General features: G+C 44.7%; 1 protein-coding gene across 12 annotated transcripts in view; it reads left to right on the top strand.

Annotated features, from left to right (window-relative positions):
* Positions 1–22,565, top strand: part of LOC124012930 (adhesion G protein-coupled receptor B2-like) — a 541,176-nt gene that overhangs the window by 325,389 nt on the left and 193,222 nt on the right. For all 12 annotated transcript variants that reach the window (XR_006834797.1, XM_046326992.1, XM_046326996.1 and 9 more), the window contains 8 exons: positions 1,580–1,744; positions 1,885–2,049; positions 11,720–11,821; positions 13,392–13,498; positions 16,723–16,917; positions 17,094–17,162; positions 20,925–21,033; positions 21,370–21,516. Coding sequence is in view for 11 of the 12 variants with exons in the window: in XM_046326992.1 (XP_046182948.1) it covers positions 1,580–1,744; positions 1,885–2,049; positions 11,720–11,821; positions 13,392–13,498; positions 16,723–16,917; positions 17,094–17,162; positions 20,925–21,033; positions 21,370–21,516 (1,059 nt within the window). In the remaining variant the exon portion in view is untranslated. The remainder of the gene's footprint in view (positions 1–1,579; positions 1,745–1,884; positions 2,050–11,719; positions 11,822–13,391; positions 13,499–16,722; positions 16,918–17,093; positions 17,163–20,924; positions 21,034–21,369; positions 21,517–22,565) is intronic.

Below are 22,565 nucleotides of genomic sequence, written 5' to 3' on the forward strand. Positions count from 1 at the left end.
TACACACGCACACATACACAGGTGTACACACACACACACAGGTGTACACACACAAACACACATATACACAGGTGTACACACACACACATACACAGGTGTACACACGCACAAACACACATATACACAGGTGTACACACACACACATACACAGGTGTACACACACACCTACACAGGTGTTCACACACACAAACACACATATACACAGGTGTACACACACACACATACACAGGTGTACACACATACACAGGTGTACACACACACACATACACAGGTGTACACACACACACATACACAGGTGTACACACATACAAACACAGGTGTACACACACACACACACACACAGGTGTACACACACACACACACACACACACACACACACACACACACACACACACACACACACACACACACAGCTATGGTGAGATGTGTAATTTGCCCAGAGGGCCACGTTGTCTTTTCATATCTTGTAAAAGTGTCTTTGCAACGCTTATAAGTTGATACACAGGTCTATAGGGTTTTCCCAGGTGCTGTAAAGCATCTCTCTACAGCATCTCTCTATGTTTGGTGTCTGCCACTGAAGATGAAATCACTGGAGTCCTATATGTCGGAGCAAACTGCATTACTTTAATGTCCATGTCAAATATATATATATGTACTGTACAGTATATCTGTACATCTCTATATGTGTTTATGTCTATCTTGTTTTTGTGTATATTATATATTTAAAATGTAAATATTGGATAGCTGCCAACGGTGTAATTTTCCACTCGATTATTCATCAAAGAGAGAAGTGGAGGCTTTGGTTACGGAGTGGGTGTATGTTATCAGGCTTTGGTGCGACTGCTCAGTATTCCGTATCCATCCGCTGCCGTCTGACTGGCACTACTTTAATTTGATTAAAAGGCTGTTCTCCTCTTTGATTTAGTCTTTCCTCACAAGTCCTCCACCAAAACTCCAGATGGAATTGGCTGAAGAACACAATCCTCTTCAAATCTCACTGCATTATGGTGGGAAATCCAACCCCCCCCAAACAAAACCAGGACTCAGATGGAAGTGCACAACCATGCAAAAGTACTTCGTAAAAGTGGGCACTTTTGCACTTTCAAGTCTGGCTGGAACTCTGATTGGTTCCATAACGAAGAGTGTTGGAAATCTGGAGTTGTTTGGATTTATTTGCTAGTTTGTTGCAGCAACTAGGTCTGGAATTATGTTCATACAAGAGACTTTCTCTCCCTCTCTCTCTCTCTCTCTCTCTCTCTCTCTCTCTCTCTCTCTCTCTCTCTCTCTCTCTCTCTCTCTCTCTCTCCCTCCCTTCCTCTCTCTCTCTTTCTTTTTCTCTCTCTCTCTCTCTCTCTCTCTCTCTCTCTCTCTCTCTCTCTCTCTCTCTCTCTCTCTCTCTCTCTCTCTCTCTCTCTCTCTCTCTCTCTCTCTCTCTCTCTCCCTCTCTCTCTCTCTCTCTCTCTCTCTCTCTCTCTCTCTCTCTCTCTCTCTCTCTCTCTCTCTCTCTCTCTCTCTCTCTCTCTCTCTCTCTCTCTCTCTCTCTCTCTCTCTCTCTCTCTCTCTCTCTCTCCCTCTCTAGTGGAGGGTCAGTGGTTGGACTGGGCTCCGTGGTCTAGATGCAGTGTAACCTGTTCCACAGGGAGCCAGCAGAGACAGAGGAGGTGTAGTGCATCGGTGCACGTCTGGGCAGAGTGTAAGGGACCACACCAGGAGACCAGGGAATGTACCAACCCATCCTGTGGTGGTAAGACAAAGATATACACAAACGTATAGATCAGACAGCCATTTTCACAGCATCAAAACATATATGTACAATATGAGTGTATGTTACGTCATGATATCCATGAATCTATGTCTCCTCCTATCTCCCTCCTCTCTCTTCAGGTGGGGGTAACTGGGGCAGCTGGAACCACTGGAGTCTGTGCAGTAAGACGTGTGACTCAGGGTGGCAGCGTCGCTTCAGGATGTGTGAGGGGACAGGGATACAGGGTTACCCCTGTGACGGCTCCGGAGAGGAGGTCCGCTCCTGCAATGACAAGAAGTGCCCCGGTCAGTGTGTGTGTATGTGTGTGTGTGTGTGTGTGTGTGGCCAGGCCATGTGATCATTTACGAAAATATGTTTGGTTTTGTTGAAACATGTTATGGTGTATTTGTTTAATTAACTCTGTTATTGAGTGTGTAGGAATGTGCTTCTAGCTATGTGTGTGTGTTGAGTTAAGTATTGTTGTAGTATGATTGTGTCTGTAACGACTGTGGAAATTAGGGAATTGACTATAATTGAGGTTCTTCATGTGTCAGTCAAACTGCATCACATTGAGAGAGTAGAATGATTCCCTGTGTTGAACACAGCACAATAGAACAGTCTATTGTCTTCTCTCCTCATCTAATCTCTCTCTCTCTCTCCCTCTCTCTCTCTCTCTCTCTCTCTCTGTCTCTCTCTCTCTCTCTCTGTATCTCTCTCTGTATCTCTCTCTCTCTCTCTCTGTATCTCTCTCTCCCTCTCTCTCTCTCTCTCCTCTCTCTCTCTGTCTCTCTCTCTCTCTCTGTATCTCTCTCCTCTCTCTCTCTGTCTCTCTCTCTCTCTCTCTGTATCTCTCTCTGTATCTCTCTCTCTCTCTCTCTCTCTCTGTCTGTCTCTCTGTCTCTCTCTGTCTCTGTCTCTGTCTCTCTGTATCTCTCTCTCTCTCTCTCTGTCTGTCTGTCTGTCTGTCTGTCTGTCTGTCTGTCTGTCTGTCTGTCTGTCTGTCTGTCTGTCTGTCTGTCTGTCTGTCTGTCTGTCTGTCTGTCTGTCTGTCTCTCTCTCTCTCTCTCTCTCTCTCTCTCTGTGTGTCCCTCTCTCTCTCTCTCTCTCTCTCTCTCTCTCTCTCTCTCTCTCTCTCTCTCTCTCTCTGTGTGTCTCTCTCTCACTTTCCCTCCCTCCTTCCTATTTACCTTTCTCTCTTACTTTCCCTCCCTCCTTCCTATCTCCCTTTCTCTCTCACTTTCCCTCCCTCCTTCCTATCTACCTTTCTCTCTCACTTTCCCTCCCTCCTCCCTATCTCCCTTTCTCTCTCACTTTCCCTCCCTCCTTCCTATCTCCCTTTCTCTCTCTCTTTCCCTCCCTCCTTCCTATCTCCCTTTCTCTCTCACTTTCCCATCTCCCTTTCTCTCCCACTTTCCCTCCCTCCTTCCTATCTCCCTTTCTCTCTCACTTTCCCTCCCTCCTTCCTAACTCCCTTTCTCTCTCACTTTCCCTCCCTCCTTCCTATCTACCCTTCTCTCTCACTTTCCCTCCCATCTTCCTTTCTCTCTCACTTTCCTCCCCCTTCCCATCTCCCTTTCTCTCTCACTTTCCCTTCCTCCTTCCTATCTCCCTTTCTCTCTCACTTTCCCTCCCCCCTTCCTATCTCCTTTTCTCATTCACTTTCCCTCCCCCTTCCTATCTCCCTTTCTCTCTCACTTTCCCTCCCCCTTCCCATCTCCCTTTCTCTCTCACTTTCCCTCCCCCTTACTATCTCCCTTTCTCTCTCACTTTCCCTCCTCCTTCCTATCTTCCTTTCTCTCTCACTTTCCCTTCCTCCTTCCTATCTCCTTTTCCCTCCTTCCTATCTCCCTTCTCTCTCACTTTCCCTTCCCCTTCCTATCTCCCTTTCTCTCTCACTTTCCCTCCCTCCTTCCTATCTACCCTTCTCTCTCACTTTCCCTCCCCCCTTTCTATCTCCCTTTCTCTCTCACTTTCCCATCTCCCTTTCTCTCTCACTTTCCCTCCCTCCTTCCTATCTCCCTTTCTCTCTCTCTTTCCCTCCCTCCTTCCTATCTCCCTTTCTCTCTCACTTTCCCTCCCTCCTTCCTATCTCCCTTTCTCTTTCACTTTCCCTCCCTCCTTCCTATCTACCTTTCTCTCTCACTTTCCCTCCCTCCTCCCTATCTCCCTTTCTCTCTCACTTTCCCTCCCTCCTTCCTATCTCCCCTTCTCTCTTTCCCTCCCTCCTTCCTATCTCCCTTTCTTCCCCATCTCCCTTTCCTCCCACTTTCCCTCCCTCCTTCCTATCTCCCTTTCTCTCTCACTTTCCCTCCCTCCTTCCTATCTCCTCTCTCATCCCTCCCTCCTTCCTATCTCCCTTCTCACTTTCCCTCCCTCCTTCCTATCTCCCTTTCTCTCTCACTCTCCCCCTTCCTCCCTCCCATCTTCCTTTCCTATCTCCCCCTTCCCATCTCCCTCTCTCTCACTTTCCCTTCCTCCTTCCTATCTCCCTTTCTCTCTCACTTTCCCTCCCCCTTCCCTCTCCTTTTCTCTTCACTTTCCCTCCCCCTTCCTATCTCCCTTTCTCTCTCACTTTCCCTCCCCCCTTCCTATCTCCCTTTCTCTCTCATTTCTCCCCCTTACTATCTCCCTTTCTCTCTCACTTTCCCTCCCTCCTTCCTATCTTCCTTTCTCTCTCACTTTCCCTTCCTCCTTCCTATCTCCATTTCCCTCCCTCCTTCCTATCTACCCTTCTCCTTCCTTCCTTTCCTATCTCCCTTTCTCTCTCACTTTCCCTCCCTCCTTCCTATCTACCCTTCTCTCTCACTTTCCCTCCCCCCTTTCTATCTCCCTCCTTCCTATCTACCTTTCTCTCACTTTCCCTCCCTCCTTCCTATCTCCCTTTCTCTCTCCCCCTCCCTCCTTCCTATCTCCCTTTCTCTCTCACTTTCCCTTCCTCCTTCCTATCTCCTTTCTCTCTCACTTTCCCTCCCTCCTTCCTATCTCCCTTTATCTCTCTCTTTCCCTCCCTCCTTCCTATCTCCCTTTCTCTCTCACTTTCCCTTCCTCCTTCCTATCTCCCTTTCTCTCTCACTTTCCCATCTACCCTCCTTCCTTTCCCTCCCTCCTTCCTATCTACCTTTCTCTCTCACTTTCCCTCCCCCTTCCTATCTCCCTTTCTCTCTCTTTCCCATCTACTTCCCTTTTCCTCCCTCCTTCCTATCTCCCTTTCCCCTCACTCCCTTCCTCCTTCCTATCTCCTTTCTCTCTCACTTTCCCTCCCTCCTTCCTATCTCCCTTTCTCTCTCACTTTCCCTCCCCCCTTCCTATCTACCCTTCTCTCTCACTTCCCTTCCTCCTTCCTATCTCCCTCCCCCTTCCTATCTACCCTTCTCTCTCACTTCCCTTCCTCCTTCCTATCTCCCTTTCTCTCTCACTTTCCCATCTACCCTTCTCTCTCACTTTCCCTCCCTCCTTCCTATCTACCTTTCTCTCTCACTTTCCCTCCCCCCTTCCTATCTCCCTTTCTCTCTCACTTTCCCTTCCTCCTTCCTATCTCCCTTTCTCTCTCATCCCCTTTCTCTTTTGCTCTCCACTGTCCCTATAATGGACAATATGGCGCATATAGACATGGTCGCTCTGTTCACATTATTATTTTTGTTGTTGTTGTTGTTTTTTTACAATATTTACTCAGAATGTCCTTTGTAGTATTATATACAACCAGAAATAACTTTGGGATATTAGAGCAGCGGTACCTCACCAGCATTATGAACAGAAATCCAACTTCCCTGAATTGGACCTGTTATTCTCAGCATATCTGAGGAAAACGTTACCAAAGTTTTATCAACACATTGCCTGTAGTACTCTCCCTTCCGATCACACCTCCATCATGCTCCTCCCTTCCCTTTAGGCATGAACTCAAACATGAAGTATTCATGATAAGGACTGTTCAATGCTGGTCTGACCAATTGGAATCTGTGCTTCAAGATTTTTTGAACATGCAGACCGGGATATGTTGACATATTGATATATACACTGACATGGTGACTGAGTCCATCAGGAAGTATATAGGGCATGTTGTTCCCACTGTGATAATTAAAGCATATACTGGGAATATGGTCAAGTAATAACAGTCCACTTATGCCCTTTGTAAGGCAATCAAAAAGGCAAAACTTCAGTACATGGACAAAGTTGAGTTGCAATTCAACAGCTCCAACATGAAACGTATGTGGCAGGGACTCCAGACAATTACGAATTATAAATGGAATACCAGCCACATCGCGGACACCGAAGTCTTGCTCCCGGACAAGCAAAACAACTTCTTCGCCCGCTTCGAGGAAAACACAGTGCCACCGATACGGCATCGCTCATGTGAATTGTGAGCTCTCCGTGACCAACGTGAATAAGCCTTTTAACCTCTCTAGGGTATGTGGGATGCTAGCGTCCCACCTGGCCAACATCCAGTGAGATTGCAGAGTGCCAAATTCAAATACAGAAATAATCATTATAAAAATTCAGAAAACAAAACAAAGATTAACTTCTTGTGAATCCAACCACGTGTCAGATTCAAAAAATGCTTTACGGCAAAAGCATACCTTACGATAATTTGAGAATATAGCCCAGCAGACAAATCATTACAAACAGAAGCCTGCCAAGTAGAAGAGTTATACAAGTCAGAAATAGAGAAGAAATGAATCCCTTACCTTTGATGATCTTCATATGGTTGCACTCAGAAGACATTCATTTACTCAATAAATGTTGCCTTTGTTCGATAAAGTCTCTTTATATCCAAAAACCTCTGTTTTGTTTGCTCATTTTCTTCAGTAATCCACAGGCTCAAACGCAGTCAAAACAGGCAGACAAAATATCCAAATTGTATCCGTAAAGTTCATAGAAACATGTAAAATTATGTTTATATTCAATCCTCAGGTTGTTTTTAGCCTAAATTATCTATAATATTTCAAGCGGACAATAACGTAGTCAATATAAAAGGTAAACCAGAAAGGCACTCTCTCGGGATTGAGCATGAAAAAGCTCTGTGACACGTCAAGGTCCACTCATTCAGACTATTCTTAACCCCTCATTTATCAGAATACAAGCCTGAAACGATTTCTAAAGACTATGGACATCTAGTTAAAGGCATAAGAACTGCAATTTGAATCCTAAGTCAATGGATACTGTAATGTCATTGAATAGAAAAATACAAACCCCCCCCAAAAAATGATTCATGAATGGATTTTTCTCAGGTTTGTGCCTGCCAAATCAGTTCTTTTATACTCACAGACACTATTTTAACAGTTTTGGATACTTTAGAGTGCTTTCCATCCAAATCTACCAGTTATATGCATTTCATATTCTCAGGGCCCGAGTAGCAGGCCGTTTAATTTGGGCATGCTTTTCATCCAAAGTTCCGAATGCAGCCCCCTACCCCATTTACAATTGGGACCTGGCCAAAATAAAGCAAAGCAGTGCGACACAAACAACAACATAGAGTTACACTTGGAATAAACAAACATACAGTTGTTGTGTCTTTGCTATGCCGGATTAAGTGATATTCTATTAAATAATTTCTATGTAATTTATATTACCTGATTAAACTAATCAGGTAAATGTAATTAACTAGAAAGTCAGGGAACCACAAAATAATGTTTATAGAGCTGTTATCTTCCGAATAAACTCTTAAAGACCTGGTAATCTTTTAAGTCAATAGCAGTCCATTATTAATCGTCACCTTATTCAGTCTCATCTGAACATCGTAAACTCTTGGTTATCTTCCTGAACCCTGGCTAAAACGTTGAATCAGCAATACAACATTTGGTTTAGTTATTTATTTACTAATACCTAAACAATCACACAGATGTCATGGAAGAAAACGTCCCTAGCGGACGGAACACATATGACGGCTGGTTACACAAAGAAAGGTGGTTGGGGTTTGAATGAAAGCGCGGGAAGACCTCGAACCTTGTAAAGCTATGCTATCGTAAATACAGAATCTTATGCATTCTAAATAACTGCACATTTGGAAAAGGAAAATGCAAGAAATATTTACTCTGAGCTATGCTTCAATAGGTTGGTCGTGGATGGAAGGCTGTGTTGCCCAACAGATTTCTCCCTTGTCCTTTGAAGTATATGTCTTGTGGCAGATGGATACGCTGTAGTACCGTCGTCATGTGTTAGAATACATATTTTGTCCGTCCTTTCCTACCCTGCGTTTACAGCTACTGCTACTAACTCAACGTCTAGGAGGTATCACTTCTTTAGTGAGTAAGAGTTCAAAGTTCATACCAAGTTGCCATCACGCTGAAGTTGGCTTAGTTCTGTAGTTTTATATTAGCCCATTTAACGTGTGGACTGTCATCCTCACATCCTCGGGAATACAAATTTTCGTAAAGGGCTTATGTAGTAGGGTGAGAAGGGCATATTTCATAGTTCACAACCAATCTCTGTTCACATGGGTAGGGCCACTGAGTTGAGACAAATTGAGATTGCATGCAGAATTCTGCAAAAATATCCTCCGTGTACAACGTAGAACACCAAATAATGCATGCAGAACATAATTAGGCCGATACCCGCTAATGATCAAAATCCAGAAAAGAGACGTTAAATTCTACAACCACCTAAAAGGAAGCAATTCCCAAACCTTAAATTTCTAATCCATCATCTACAGAGAGATTAACCTGGAGAAGAGTCCCCTAAGCAAACTGGTCCTGGGGCTCTGTTCACAAACACAAACACACCCCACAGAGCCCAGTAGATATGAGAGTTTATCAAATGGGTTTTTTTTTCAAGTTTTTTGGGGGATCTGTGTAATCTGAGGGAAGCATGTGTCTCTAATATGGTCATACATTGATTGGGAAGGAGGTTAGGAAGTGCATCTCAGTTTCCACCTCATTTTGTGGGCTATTACTTCTCTTAAAAGCCAGGTCTGCCTACGGCGGCCTTTCTCAATAGCAAGGCAATGCTCACTGAGTCTGTCCATAGTCAAAGCTTTCCTTAAGTTTGAGTTTGTCACAGTGGTCAGGTATTCTGCCCCTGTGTACTATTTGTTTAGGGCCAAATAACATTCTACTTTGCTATTAATTATTTTATGTGTCAAGTAATTATCTTTCTGTTTTCTCATGATTATGTTGGTCTCATTGTATTGCTGTGCTAGGGCTCTGTGGGGTCTGTTGTGTTTTGTGAGCAGAGCAGGTATCGGCCTAATTCTGCGCTGCATGCATTATTTGGCGTTTTACACTGAGTATATTTTTACAGAATTCTGCACGCAGAGTCTCAATTTGGTGTTCATCCCATTTTGTGAATTCTTGATTGGTGAGTGGACCCCAGACCTCACAACAAAGGTAGCACACAGGAGGACATATTTATCTGTTAAGATCATTTCCTTTTGAATTTTTAGACAAATGTAAAATGTTCCTGTATTGATTAATTGAACAGAATTAGTTAGGTCTGCTCTATAGCAAATTAGCATACCCCCCGAGTCCCTTCTCTGTTTCACACCTGGTAGTTTGGTGGATGGGACTACCAGCTCATTGTAACCTAGAGGGCAACCAGTGGTTCCGTCTCCTCCATACCAGGTTTTTTTGTAGAATGGCAATGTCTGTATTTCTTTGATGAAGTCCAGGTTCCTGATATTTAGGCCGAAGGGAGATGACCTCAGGCCTTGGATATTCCAGGATGAGATAGTGAAGGCTTTGTGTTCCATAAAGTGTCCAATGTTGTTGGTCTTCTGAGTAAGGCCAGTAAGTGTGAGCAGAGCCTGCTGAACATCTGGTACATGGCATGGACTAATTTAAGAGTGGAGGTTGGTCCTGTATGCCTGCTCATGGCCTGGTGTGTGGCTTCCATGTTGAGGCCTTCTTTGCTGGAGCGGGGGGCATGGGTTAGTTCCGTGACTTGGGGGGGGGGGTTGATTGGTTGGGGTGGGGGTGTGGCTGGTGGTGATATGGTTTGGATGTAGGTCTTCTTGGCCAGGCACGGGGGGGTCCCATAGGTCTGGGAGAGTGTCTTGCTGGTCTGGGCGGGGTGTCTATTGATCTGTTGCTCCTGTGTGCAGTGTTGGGTCTGCTTTTGAGGGTGATGTCCTTCCGAGTCCGGGCGAAGGTGGGCACTGCTGCCTTTTGCATAGGTGAACCTGGTCATAAAGGCTGTTCAAGTCCAGGGTAGAGTGGTGTACCTGGTAAACATTTTGTTTTAAGGCACAGTCATGGGAAATACTTCCGTTTACCCGCTGTATGGTAGAAGGGTGGAAGTGTTTTCGTGGTAGCAAGGTGGAGATAACCACTTGTGCGTTGGGGAAAGTAGAAGAAGCTTTTTCAATCACTGCCTTGAGTGCTTTGGCCACCCTTTCCTGCTGTGTTCTCAGGTCATTTGTGCCTGTGTGTGTTATTATGTGGCTGGGCGACCCTAGTTGGTCCTCAGACAGAAGGTCAAGGGTACTCTGGGTGTTTGGACACCAGAGTTTAGACACTCTGTGTTTGGGAAATGTTTTATTTTCTTGTGTATATTTCCCGTTTGAGTCCATAAGGAGTACAATATGTGTCTTGTGTATGTCCTCAGTGGGTGTGGGGCTGTTGTCAGGAGGGCTATCAGGTGGCTGACAGGAGGGGTGCTCAGAGGGGGTGAGATCCCCTGCGCTTGGGGTTCTTCATTTGTTTGTTCTGCTGTGATGTTGATGCTATGCTAGGGTCTGGGTTGGACTGTTCTGCTGTGATGTTGATGCTATGCTAGGGTCTGGGTTGGACTGTTCTGCTGTGATGTTGATGCTATGCTAGGGTCTGGGTTGGACTGTTCTGCTGTGATGTTGATGCTATGCTAGGGTCTGGGTTGGACTGTTCTGCTGTGATGTTGATGCTATGCTAGGGTCTGGGTTGGACTGTTCTGCTGTGATGTTGATGCTATGCTAGGGTCTGGGTTGGACTGTTCTGCTGTGATGTTGATGCTATGCTAGGGTCTGGGTTGGACTGTTCTGCTGTGATGTTGATGCTATGCTAGGGTCTGGGTTGGACTGTTCTGCTGTGGTGTCAAGACATTTGTCAGGAGCTGAGTTGGGCTGTTCTGTTGGGGTGACCACCTCTCTAATGGGTTGTTTTTTGTCACTCCCCATCCATCTCAACCTCTCCTCCAGCACTCTGATCCTCTCTAGTGCTCTGTTCTTCTCCTGCTCCTGCTCTTTCTCCTGTTGATGTTGTCTCACCACAGTCCAGAGTGCAGATATGTCTCTCTTCACCTCCAGCTCTCCGGGTCTGGTTGAGGGGGTGTTGTTGTGCTGGACAATTTTTTGTGCTGACTGGAGTGTAATCACCTCCTGTTCCAGCTCCACCTGCCTTACCTCCAGCTGTGGGAATTTATCCTTCATTTCCATGAGGGAGTAGTACTCTTGTGTTGGGAGGTTGACTTTTCACTCTCTCTACCACTCTCTCTCTACCACTCTCTCTCTACCACTCTCTCTCTCTCTCTTCCTCTCCATCAGCTCTCAGGCAGGGGAGAATTGTTCAAAGCCCTGTTCGCTGTGATTTGTCAGTGTGTCAGCTACTGCAGCAAACAACACAGTTTACTAAGCATGCCTTTGACTGGGACTCTCTCACCCCTTGGTGTGTGTGTGTGTGGTGCTCTGGAAGGCTATAGATTAGATGTCAGACATTGCTGCAGAGCATTCTATCAGAGTCCGTCCTTTGATGGCTCAAAGATCTGTCCAAGAGTTTGGAGGGGAACATATATTTAGATTTAAAAAAGGCTTTCTTTTTCACTTCTCCTTTGTTTTTTCTCTCTCTTCAATCCCCCTCTCCCTCGCGCTCTCACTCTCCCTCCCCCCACTCTCTCTCTCTCTCTCTCTCCTCCTTTCTCTCTTTCCCTCTCTCTTTCTGTCGCTCTCTCTCTTTCTCTATTCTCCACACTATGAGATTTGAGCAAAGAGAGAGATGGATAAACATGGATGAATATACTGTGAGTTTGTGTGTCCTATCTAACTCTCCCGCTCTCTCTTCTGTCTCTCTGCAGCACCTCATGAGATCTGTAGAGACGAGTACCTTGTAGCCATGACCTGGAAAAGTGCCTCGGCTGGAGAAACAGTCTACAACAAGTGTCCGACTAACGCCACTGGTAAACCGTATTCTACTATGACAGTACTATACTGTAACTATACTACTATTATAAACAGCGATTATGTAGTCTTAGTCATCAACAAGTGCCCGACTACCACCACTGGTTAACCATGCTACACTTATAGTATAGTACAATTACTAAGCTATAATGTAAGGATACACAGTAGTGATGTAGTCTAACTGCCTACTGCAAGTGTCTGACTCGTGCTAGCACTTATCTTTGTCAAGTTTCTTTGGCACTTGTAAGCTATATGGTTGACGAGGTGTAAATTGTATGTGTGAAGAATAAATCCAGGTTAATATTGTGGTCATTTAGATTGATGTTCAGAAGTATGTGTCAGAGACATAGCAGGCAGACCCATTCCTCAGGTCCTCAGACAGTCCCTATAGCAACTACTTTCCACCAGAGAAAGTAGTTAGTAAGGTGTCCCCTGGGGGACAATTTTCAACTTCATCATATATGCAGTGTCTGTAATTCCCTCTCAATAACACAGATTGTCATTTATTAGGATGACTCAGACAGCTCTGCTGGGTAGTCACTAGCTGGTACAGTAATTGTGTACATGTTTACTGTATGTGACCTTATAGAGGAGTTGTCAGGTGGATGGTTGACCTCAGCTCAACATGGTGTACAGTGTTGGAGACTGTACATGTTCAGTAGTATATATCTGAGTCATAGCAGGTGCCGACTCAGACACGGTCCTCAGGCAGTCACTCACTAGGCCCTAATAACAACACGCTGTTGATTGAAAATAACTTACTGTCAGCCAGGGGGACAATGTTCAGCTTCACCATTTCTGTTTCTCTTTTTCTCTCTCAATAACTGTGTACACTGTGACCTTTGCACAGTGGCTTTGCATTAGATAACGTCAGGTGGTTGGTTGACCTCAACTCTACGTTGAGGATGAAAAATGACAATAGCATTTATGTAGTTATTAGATAACATTTTAAAAAATGAACTATTGCTGTCAGGATTTGCATCATCAGGTTCTCTTGTTCTCACTCACTCACTCACTCACTCACTCACTCACTCACTCACTCACTCACTCTCGCTCTCTCTCCTTCTCTCTCCTCTCTCTCTATATATCTCCCCCTCTCTCTCTCTCTCTCTCTCTCTCTGTGTATATATATATATATCTCCCCTCTCTCTCTTCGTAATATATAAATATATATATATATCTCCCCCCTCTCTCTCTCTCTCTCTCTCTCTCTCTCTCTCTCTCTCTCTCTCTCTCTCTCTCTGTGTATATATATATCTCCCCTCTCTATCTCCCTAATATATAAATATATATCTCCCCCCTCTCTCTCTCTCTCTCTCTCTCTCTCTCTCTCTCTCTCTCTCTCTCTCTCTCTGTGTATATATATATATCTCCCTCTCTCTCCCTAATATATAAATATATATCCCCCCTCTCTCTCTCTCTCTCTCTCTGTGTATATATATATCTCCCCCTCTCTCTCTCCTAATATATAAATATATATATATATATCTCTCTCTCTCTCTCTCTCTCTCTCTCTCTCTCTCTCTCTCTCTCTCTCTCTCTCTCTCTCTCTCTCTCCCCCCTCTCTAGGATCTGCAAGTCGTCGTTGCTTGCTGGACGCTAATGGAGTTGCTTACTGGGGTCCTCCGAGCTTCGCCAGATGCGTCTCGATGGAATTCAGATATTTACATTTATCTGTAAGTCCCTTTTTCACGCTCTCTCTATTCACATCTTATGTATTCAGATACAATTTGTATTGTATTACATGCTCAATGAGCCACCTGTGCCGCAACGTTATTGTGAATGCATTTTAGAAAGCTACTGTAAAACTGAATTAATAGGCCACTCGTTTATTTGCTTAAATCACTGAACACAACATGCGCTTATTAGAGACTGGCTTCGATTTGAGCCAGGTGTCCATTTTGTTAATCCACACAAATGTAGCTCATTTTCATAGTCAATTGCTTAATTTCAGCATTCACTTCCAGCTGTTAATCAATTTCTTAATGTCCTGCTCTAATGTGTTATCATTTACCCTGACCTACAAAGGCAAAGTGCAGTAACTACAAATTTGGTCAAAAATCTTTGATCTGTTTTAATGGTCAGGTATATTATATGATTAATGTGCTATTTAGTTTCCTGACACAAGACAAAGCTAGTCGATCAGAAAATATCATGAAGTACCAGAAATGGTTGTTTGTCTAAACAGAAAAACACTTTGAAGACAGATTTTGCAACTCATTGTTTTACTTAGTTCCTGCACTTTGCCTTTGTAGGGCAGTAGACAACCGTGTCACGTATTTTTGTCGAAGTATGCCGCTATAAAAAATAATAACTTTTCCTTGACAGTAAGTATTCTCATCTTTCACTGCATTTTCAGCAGTTTTTACTTTCGCCACTAAAGGGCGATCGGACGATTTGTAGGGGTCTCTACTCCCGAAGTTGTTGACTGTTTTTGTGCTTGCCAGTTAGCTAGCAGGCTTCAACTGTTAGCAGCCAATGGTTGTCAGTTTCTTACTGGTGATAAAAAACAGATGATTGCCAAATCATTAGTGAAATTCTTCATACAAGAAATCAAACATTAAACCTCATAAACAATTCATGGTAATTCATGGTAACCTCATAAATAATGCATGGTAATTCATGGTAACCTCATAAATAATGCATGGTAATTCATGGTAACCTCATAAATAATGCATGGTAATTAATGGTAACCTCATAAGTAATTCATGGTAATTCATGGTAACCTCATAAATAATTCATGGTAATTCATGGTAACCTCATAAATAATTGATCTAGACCCAGCCTTTGTTTGAAATCGGAGTTTATTTGCTGAAATGTGTCGTTGCCCGGATATTAAAAGGGACAGGCAGTTATTTGAGAATCAGCGTTTTATGGTACCTTCTGTTAAGAAAGTGGAGGATTGTCAGAAAGTCGCCGATACATTTCTAAGCTATCTGAAATGAACATGTACCTTTATGTAGCCATTAGCCTGTCTTCCACTTCCTCAATATTTCTGTGGCTATTTCCAAACTATGGACTTCCAACGTCTTCTAGCCGAGCCTAAAGCATGAATAAACTCAATAGCAAAACAGATCATTAATATACAATTTGTTCTCAGAGACTGACCTGGCCCAGCAACAGAAATAAATTAATAATTTGTCTGCCCGCATCCTACTTGTTTACGCAATAATAGACGTGGGATTGTATTCATAACATTTCTTGAGAGTAGGAGTGCTTATAGGATCAGTTTTGGCATTTAAATAATATTGAATAAGATTACATGAACAGGTGGGACCTGATCCTAGATCAGCACTCCTACTCGGAGATGGTTTAAAAATACTGGCCCTGATTAACTTTCTATGAAAATGAGTGGCATTGTCACATTGTTACCACTCTCTCTCTCTAATGAGCTATTCCAGTTATCCATTGATTAATGAATGCGTTGGTTAATCATTGGCTGACTTCCTGCTGCGTGACCTCTGACCTCCTGTCTCCATGGCAATAATGGAAGCCAGCAGGGGTGGGGGGGGGGGAATGATAAGATGTGCTGTGATTGGTTGATTTCACTCTTAGCCTAGGCCTGTGCTAACTGCTCACCTTTCATTAGCATGGGGATGTGGTTCATTAGGTTTGATTGCTGTTGTGACTGAGGATTACCGTTCTGTATGTATGTGTGTGTGTGTGTGTGCGTGCGTTCATGCGTGTGTGTGTTTGGAATCTATTATCCTGCATGAAATGGTTTGTGTGTGTGAATGTGTGTGTGGATAACAGTCAGTCAAAGTGCCATGCAGCAGTGTGTGTGTGTGTGTGTGTGTGTGTGTGTGTGTGTGTGTGTGTGTGTGTGTGTGTGCGTGCGTGCGTGCGTGCGTGCGTGCGTGCGTGCGTGTGTGTGTGTGTGTGCGTGTGTGTGTGTGTGTGTGCGTGTTTGGAATCTATTATCCTGCATCAAATGGTTTGTGTGAATGAGTGTGTGGATAACAGTCAGTCAAAGTGCCATGCAGCATTGTGAAATACAAATAGTAACCAATATCTATCCAGTGCATTTATGTCTGCACAAGTCTTTAATAAAGAGTAAAGTCTGAGGATTAGGTACTTGACCAAGGTGCTGGTCATTCATGTCATTCACTATCTACATACCTACCTACAAGATCTGCTCACCACAAGCAAAAATATAGGATCAAGATTAACTATTGTATGGATCAGAGGTCTCAGATCTCTCTTTCTCTACTCTCTACTTTGCCTCCATCTCTTTCTCTCTCTCTCTCTCTCTCTCTCTCTCTCTCTCTCTCTCTCTCTCTCTCTCTCTCTCTCTCTCTCTCTCTCTCTCTCTCTTTACATTATATGTTTTGGTCATTTAGCACATGCCCTTATCCAGAGCGACTTACAGTAGTGAGTACATACATTTTCATTCTCTCTCTCCCTCTCTCTCTCTCTTTTTCTCTCTCCCTCTCTCTCTCTCTCTCTTTCTCTCTCCCTCTCTCTCTCTCTCTTTCTCTCTGCCTCGATCGTCGTAATCACATTTGGACCAAAGTGCAGCGTGAAATCGGTTCGACATTTTTTATTATAAGTGAACCGCACAACAAAACAATAAGGAATAAACGAAACGTGATGTTCTGGAGTGCTCACAGGCAACAACACAAACACAGGTGGGAAAAATAACTACCTAGAGACAACTAAAGCTGCCTCTTATTGGGAATCATAAAAAAAAAAAAACATAGACATAGATATACTAGATCACCCCTAGTCACGCCCTGACCTACTACACCATAGAGAAACAATGGCTCTCTATGGTCAGGGCCCGACACTCTCTCTCTCTCTCTCTCTTTCTGTCCTCTCTCCCTCTGCCCCCACCTCCCTCCCCCATCAGTCTCTAACCTGTGTTTCTCTCCCTCCTCTCGTCCTCCCCTGCTGTCTCCAGTTGCGAGAGCATCTTGCGAAGGGTCAGAGGACCCTGGCTGGAGAGGGCATGTCTCAGGTCGTGAGGAATCTCCTGGATCTCTTACAGAGGAGGAGCTACTACAGTGGTGACCTCCTGTTCTCCACGGAGATTCTCCGAAATGTGACGGACACCTTCAAGAGAGCAACCTACATCCCAGTACCCGACGACGCTCAGGTGGGTGGGGAGGACAGACGTGCACACACACACATTGTGCTGGTGCGTGAAGTGGGCTATACACACACTTACAGGAAGTAGCACACATAAACAAAACAAACACATTCCTACATGTTGCACAATCACACCCCTCAGCTCCCCTACAATTCAACCCTCCTCTTCGTCTCTCTCCTCAGAAATTCTTCCAGGTAGTCAGCTATATGTTGGACATGGAAAATATAGAGAAATGGGAAGACGCTCACCAGGTAGGCTTTTAAACGGTTGTTTTAGTGTGTGTGTGTGTGTGTGCGTGTTTGCGTCCGTGTCAGAGTGTCTGGCTCTGTCACGGTTGGATGAATTTGATTGCAGTGTTTATGTTATTGTGAGAAGAGTCGTAAAAACACACCTGTTAACCATTCAGGATGGATCATACCCCATACTGTGTGCACGTACTGACAGTGTGTGTGTGTGTGTGTGTGTGTGTGTGTGTGTGTGTGTGTGTGTGTGTGTGTGTGTGTGTGTGTGTGTGTGTGTGTGTGTGTGTGTGTGTGTGTGTGTGTGTGTGTGTGTGTGTGTGTGTGCGTGCGCGTGCGCGTGCGTGTGTGTGTGTGTGTGTGCGTGTGTGTGTGTGTCCATATTTTGTTGTTAATAAACAATGCATATGACCCCTCCTCCATGCCCTTGAGTCAGGCTGGGTTTATTTGCCATCTGTAGTCAGTAAACAATAATGCGTAAACACTGGATATAATACCCCAAACGTACACTGAGTGTGAAAAACATTAGGAACACCTTCCTAATATTGAGTTGCACCCTGATTTGCCCTCAGAACAGCCTCAATTCGTCAGGGCATGGACTCTACAAGGTTGGATGCTGGCCCACGTTGACTCCAATGCTTTCCATAGCTGTGTTAAGTTCGTTGGATGTACTTTGTGTGGTGGATTATTCTTGATGCACACGGGAAACTATTGACTGTGAAAATTCCAGCAGCATTGCAGTTCTTGACACACTTAAACTGGTGCGCCTGGCACACACTACCATACCCCATTCAAAGGCACTTCAATCTTTTGTCTTACCCATTCAACCTCTGAATGGCACACTTACCCAATTCATGTCTCAATTGTCTCAAGGCTTAAAAATCCTTCTTTAATCTGTCTCCTACCCTTCATCTACACTGATTGAAGTGGAGTTAACAGTTGTCATCAATAAGGGATCATAGCTTTCACTTGCAAGTGCTAGTTAAGTGTTTTTTTGTGTGGGAGGGCCTAGAGACCTGAGGTGGCAGAACGGAGTGCTCGGGTTAGGGTGTTGGGTTTGAGCAGAGCCTGAAGGTAGGGAGGGGCAGTTCCATGGGTAGGTACCATGGTCTTGTCGTGGATGTGAGCTTCAACTGGAATCCAGTGGAGTGTGCAGAGGAGTGGGGTGACATGAGAAAACTTTGAAAACCAGGCTGGCTGCTGCATTCTGGTTAAGTCATAGGGGTTTGATGCCACAAGCGGGGAGCCCAGCCAATAGCGAGTTGCAATAGTACAGACAGGAGAGCAAGTGCCTGGATTAGGACCTGCACTGCTTCCTGTGTGAGGTAGGGTCATACTCTATGGATGTTGTAGAGCATGAACCTGCAGGAGTAAGTCACTGCTTTGATGTTTACAGAGAGAAACAGGGTGTTGTCAAGGGTCACGCCAAGGTTCTTTGCACTCTGTGAGGGGGACACTGGAGATGTCAACAGTGATGGAGAGGTCTTTGAGTGGGCAGGCCTTCTATGGGAGGAAGAGCAGTTCCATGTTGTCCAGGCTGAGTTTGAGGTGGTGGGCCAACATTCAAGTTGAGATATTTGCAAGACACGTAGAGATGTGTGTCGCCAGCTGGGTGTCAGACGGGGGAAGGAGAAAAGTAGTTGAGTGTCATCCACATAGCAATGTTAGGAGACACCATGTGAGGATATCACGGACCCGAGTGACTTGGTGTATAGAGAGAAGAGGAGAGGGCCTAGAACCGAGCCCTGGGGGACACCAGTAGTGAATGTACATGGTGCAGAGTTAGATCTTCTCCATGTGACTTTGTAGGAGCGGCCTGCCAGGTAGGATGCAATCCAAGAGTGTGTATAACCTTTGACGCCCAGCCCTGAGAGGGTGGAGAGGAGGATCTGATGGTTCACATGTCAAAGGCAGAGGATAGATCTAGAACGATGAGAATAGAGGAGAGAGTCAGCTTTGGCAGTGCGGAGAGACTATGTGACATAGAGAAGAGCAGTCTCGGTTAAGTGACCCGTCTTGAAGCCTGACTGGTTTGGGTCAAGAATATTGTTCTTGAAAAGAAAGATTAACAGGTCTATAGTTTTTGATATCAGATGAGTCGAGTGTTGGTTTCTTGAGGGGATCAACTTGGGCCATTTTGAAGTCGAGTGGACGCAGCCAGTGTTCAAGGATGAGTCTGGTCAAGAGATGGTCTGGAGAGGGGAGGAGGGGATAGGGTCGAGCGGTCAGGTTGTCAGGCGGCCAGACCTCACAGGATTTCATCTGGAGAGAGAGGGAAGGAAGAGGTCACGGCGTAGGGTACTTCTGTGGGCCTATAGAGCTATGGTTAATAGTGGTGGTTAATAGTGGTGCGCTATATAGGAAATACTGAGCCATTTGAGATGCAGCCTCAGCTGTCCTCACCTCCTGACCTCAAGTCCTCCTTCCACTAATCCACAGATGTCCATCTGTCTGCCCTATCTCAACACATTGCTCTCCTCCCTTCCATCCAACACATTCCAACGCTAATCTGTCTTCCTACAGAGAACCATTTACTTCTGACATAAAACCCAGGCTCTTTCACTTCTTATTCTATGCTTCTTCTCTATCATTTATTTATATCTCAATGTTCAAAATGTCGAATCCAACACCGTACACTAAAAGGCATTATGTCCAATGTCTGCTATTTAGCTGCACTTAGCATACTGGGCTAACGAGTACGAGCAAGCCAATGACTGTTGTATTGGGTTGGTTGGATAGAGGATCAAGCCAATAACTGTTGTAATGGGTTGTGAGGATGGAGGATCTGGGTGGTAATGGCTGCAGGGTTATTGGTGATTATTTCTTGTGACACTTCCTTGAGGTAACATGAACTTAACAGGAACAGAAGAGATACTTAGCTTGGTGCATTAAATGAGAGAGAGAGAGCCAAATACATAAATGAGAGTGATTCATTCAATATTTGTTTATGAAAGAGAGTCGATTTCATGATATTGTTCTCTCTCTGTCACTCTAACACTCTTCCTTCTCTCACCCTCCTCCCCCATTCTCGTCTGTCTGTCTGTCTGTCTGTCTGTCTGTCTGTCTGTCTGTCTGTCTGTCTGTCTGTCTGTCTGTCTGTCTGTCTGTCTGTCTGTCTGTCTGTCTGTCTGTCTGTCTGTCTGTCTGTCTGTCTGTCTGTCTGTCTGTCTGTCTGTCTGTCTGTCTGTCTGTCTGTCTGTCTGTCTGTCTGCCTGCCTGTCTGTCTGTCTGTCTGTCTGTCTGTCTGTCTGTCTGTCTGTCTCGCTCTCTCTCCATTTTTCTCTCTCTCTCCCTCCTCTCTCTCTCCTTCTCTCTCTCTCTCTCCCTCCTTCTCTCTCTCTCTCCCTCCTTCTCTCTCTCTCCCTCCTGCCATCTTTCTCTCTCTCTCTCTCTCTCTCTCTCTCTCTCTCTCTCTCTCTCTCTCTCTCTCCTTCTCTCTCTCTCTCTCCCTTCTCTCTCTCTCTCCCTCCTCTCTCTCTCCCTCCTCTCTCTCTCTCTCCCTCCTCTCTCTCTCTCTCTCTCTCTCTCCTCCTCTCTCTCTCCCTCCTTCTCTCTCTCTCTCTCTCCCTCCTCTCTCTCTCTCTCCCTCCTCTCTCTCTCCCTCCTTCTCTCTCTCTCTCTCTCCCTTCTCTCTCTCTCCCTCCTCTCTCTCTCTCCCTCCTCTCTCTCCCTCCTTCTCTCTCTCTCCCTCCTTCTCTCTCTCCCTCCTTCTCTCTCTCTCTCCCTCCTACCATCTTTCTCTTTCTCCCTCCCTTCTTCTCTCCTCCTTCCCAGGTTTCTCCTGGTGCGGCCCATCTCATGCGTATATTGGAGGACTTCATCCATCTGATAGGAGATGATCAGAAACCCTTCCAGAGTTTCCTGGTGGTCACCAACAACCTCAGTGAGTAGTCAGTTTAACACTCACAGGTAGGGTTGCAAAATTCCCTTAACTTTCCATAGTTGTTCAACCTTATCTTCAACGCTCCGAAGTTAATAACTAAATTCTTAATTTTTTGGTCACATTATTTGCCTTTCCTTTAGTCAGCACATCTCTACCTATTTTGGTTGGACGTCAACTCATGTTTTCTGTATGTCTCCATAAGGATAACTATGTGTTTTGTCTCCATAGCGATAACAATTTGTTTTGTCTCCATAGTGATTACAATATGTTTCGTCTCCATAGCGATAACGATTAGTTTTGTCTCCATAGTGATCACAATATGTTTTGTCTCCATAGTGATAACAATACAGCGAGAGCCCGTGACAGCGGTGTCCAGTGACATCAACTTCCCCATGAAGGGTAGGAGGGGTATGAAGGACTGGGCTCGATCTGCTGAAGACAAACTCTACATCCCCAAAGAAGTCTTCACCCTCACCTCTGATGGTGAGAGATCATGATCTTCATCATCATCGTCGTCCTCATCAGAATTATTGCCATCTTCAACATCGCCATCATCAGCAGCTTCATTGATGTGGTCTACATTGTCATCATCATCGCCATCATCGTTGTTGCCGGCGTCTTCATCATCATCTTCATCATCATAATCACACTCCTCATAATGAAATGTGTCTTCAAACATCCTCTGAAGACTCTCCCTGACTTCACCACACTTACGTCAAGATGTCCTCACAAGGTGTGTGAAGAGTAATACAGGTTGTCCTAAACCTAAGGACTGGTTTAATGTCAGCTCATTCACAATATTAATCCCATCCAAATCTACCATATCAATCATTTTTTCTTGGAGGGAAGGATATTATCCCAGCTCTTAAAACATTCTGCTTTTCAGGAAACTCCAAGGGCCTCTGATTATACATATCCTGTGCGAATTGACACCCCAGTGTTTTGAGGGGTATTACAGAGTTTAACAGGTGCTGCAGACCAGTTTGCTTAAAACAGAGTGCTGTGCATGTAGCCTTCAGATGAATGATCTGTGTTGTCATATATCAACTTTCCCAGTGCCTACTTCTCTTTTCAAATATTAAGCGGATGATGTTGTGCCAAGGAATTGATAAATCGACAAATATGTCAGTTAATTCAATGATCTGGAAACAGTTAGTTGTTCTTGCTGCCTTTCCCTAGACAAGTTGAAATACTGTATCTTCACGCCTAGGCTAGAGCGTTGGACTGGTAACCGAAAGGTTGCAAGTTCGAATCCCCGAGCTGACAAGGTACAAATCTGCCCCCGAACAGGCAGTTAACCCAGTGTTCCTAGGCTGTTCCTAGGCCGTCATTGAAAATAAGAATTTGTTCTTAACTGACTTGCCTAGTAAAATAAAGGTAAAATAAAAATAATAAAATAAAATAAAATAGCCTCCAGGCTAGGGTCATAACGGTCATTTGGAATAAGAGAAATAATGTTTACAGGGTGAAGTTTGGTATAACTTATGCTGTCCGAATCGTCCTCTGGAAGAACAGAAATGCCAGGGTAATAA

Source organism: Oncorhynchus gorbuscha, linkage group LG24 (genome assembly GCF_021184085.1).
Source record: "Oncorhynchus gorbuscha isolate QuinsamMale2020 ecotype Even-year linkage group LG24, OgorEven_v1.0, whole genome shotgun sequence".
NCBI classification, from domain to species: domain Eukaryota; kingdom Metazoa; phylum Chordata; class Actinopteri; order Salmoniformes; family Salmonidae; genus Oncorhynchus; species Oncorhynchus gorbuscha.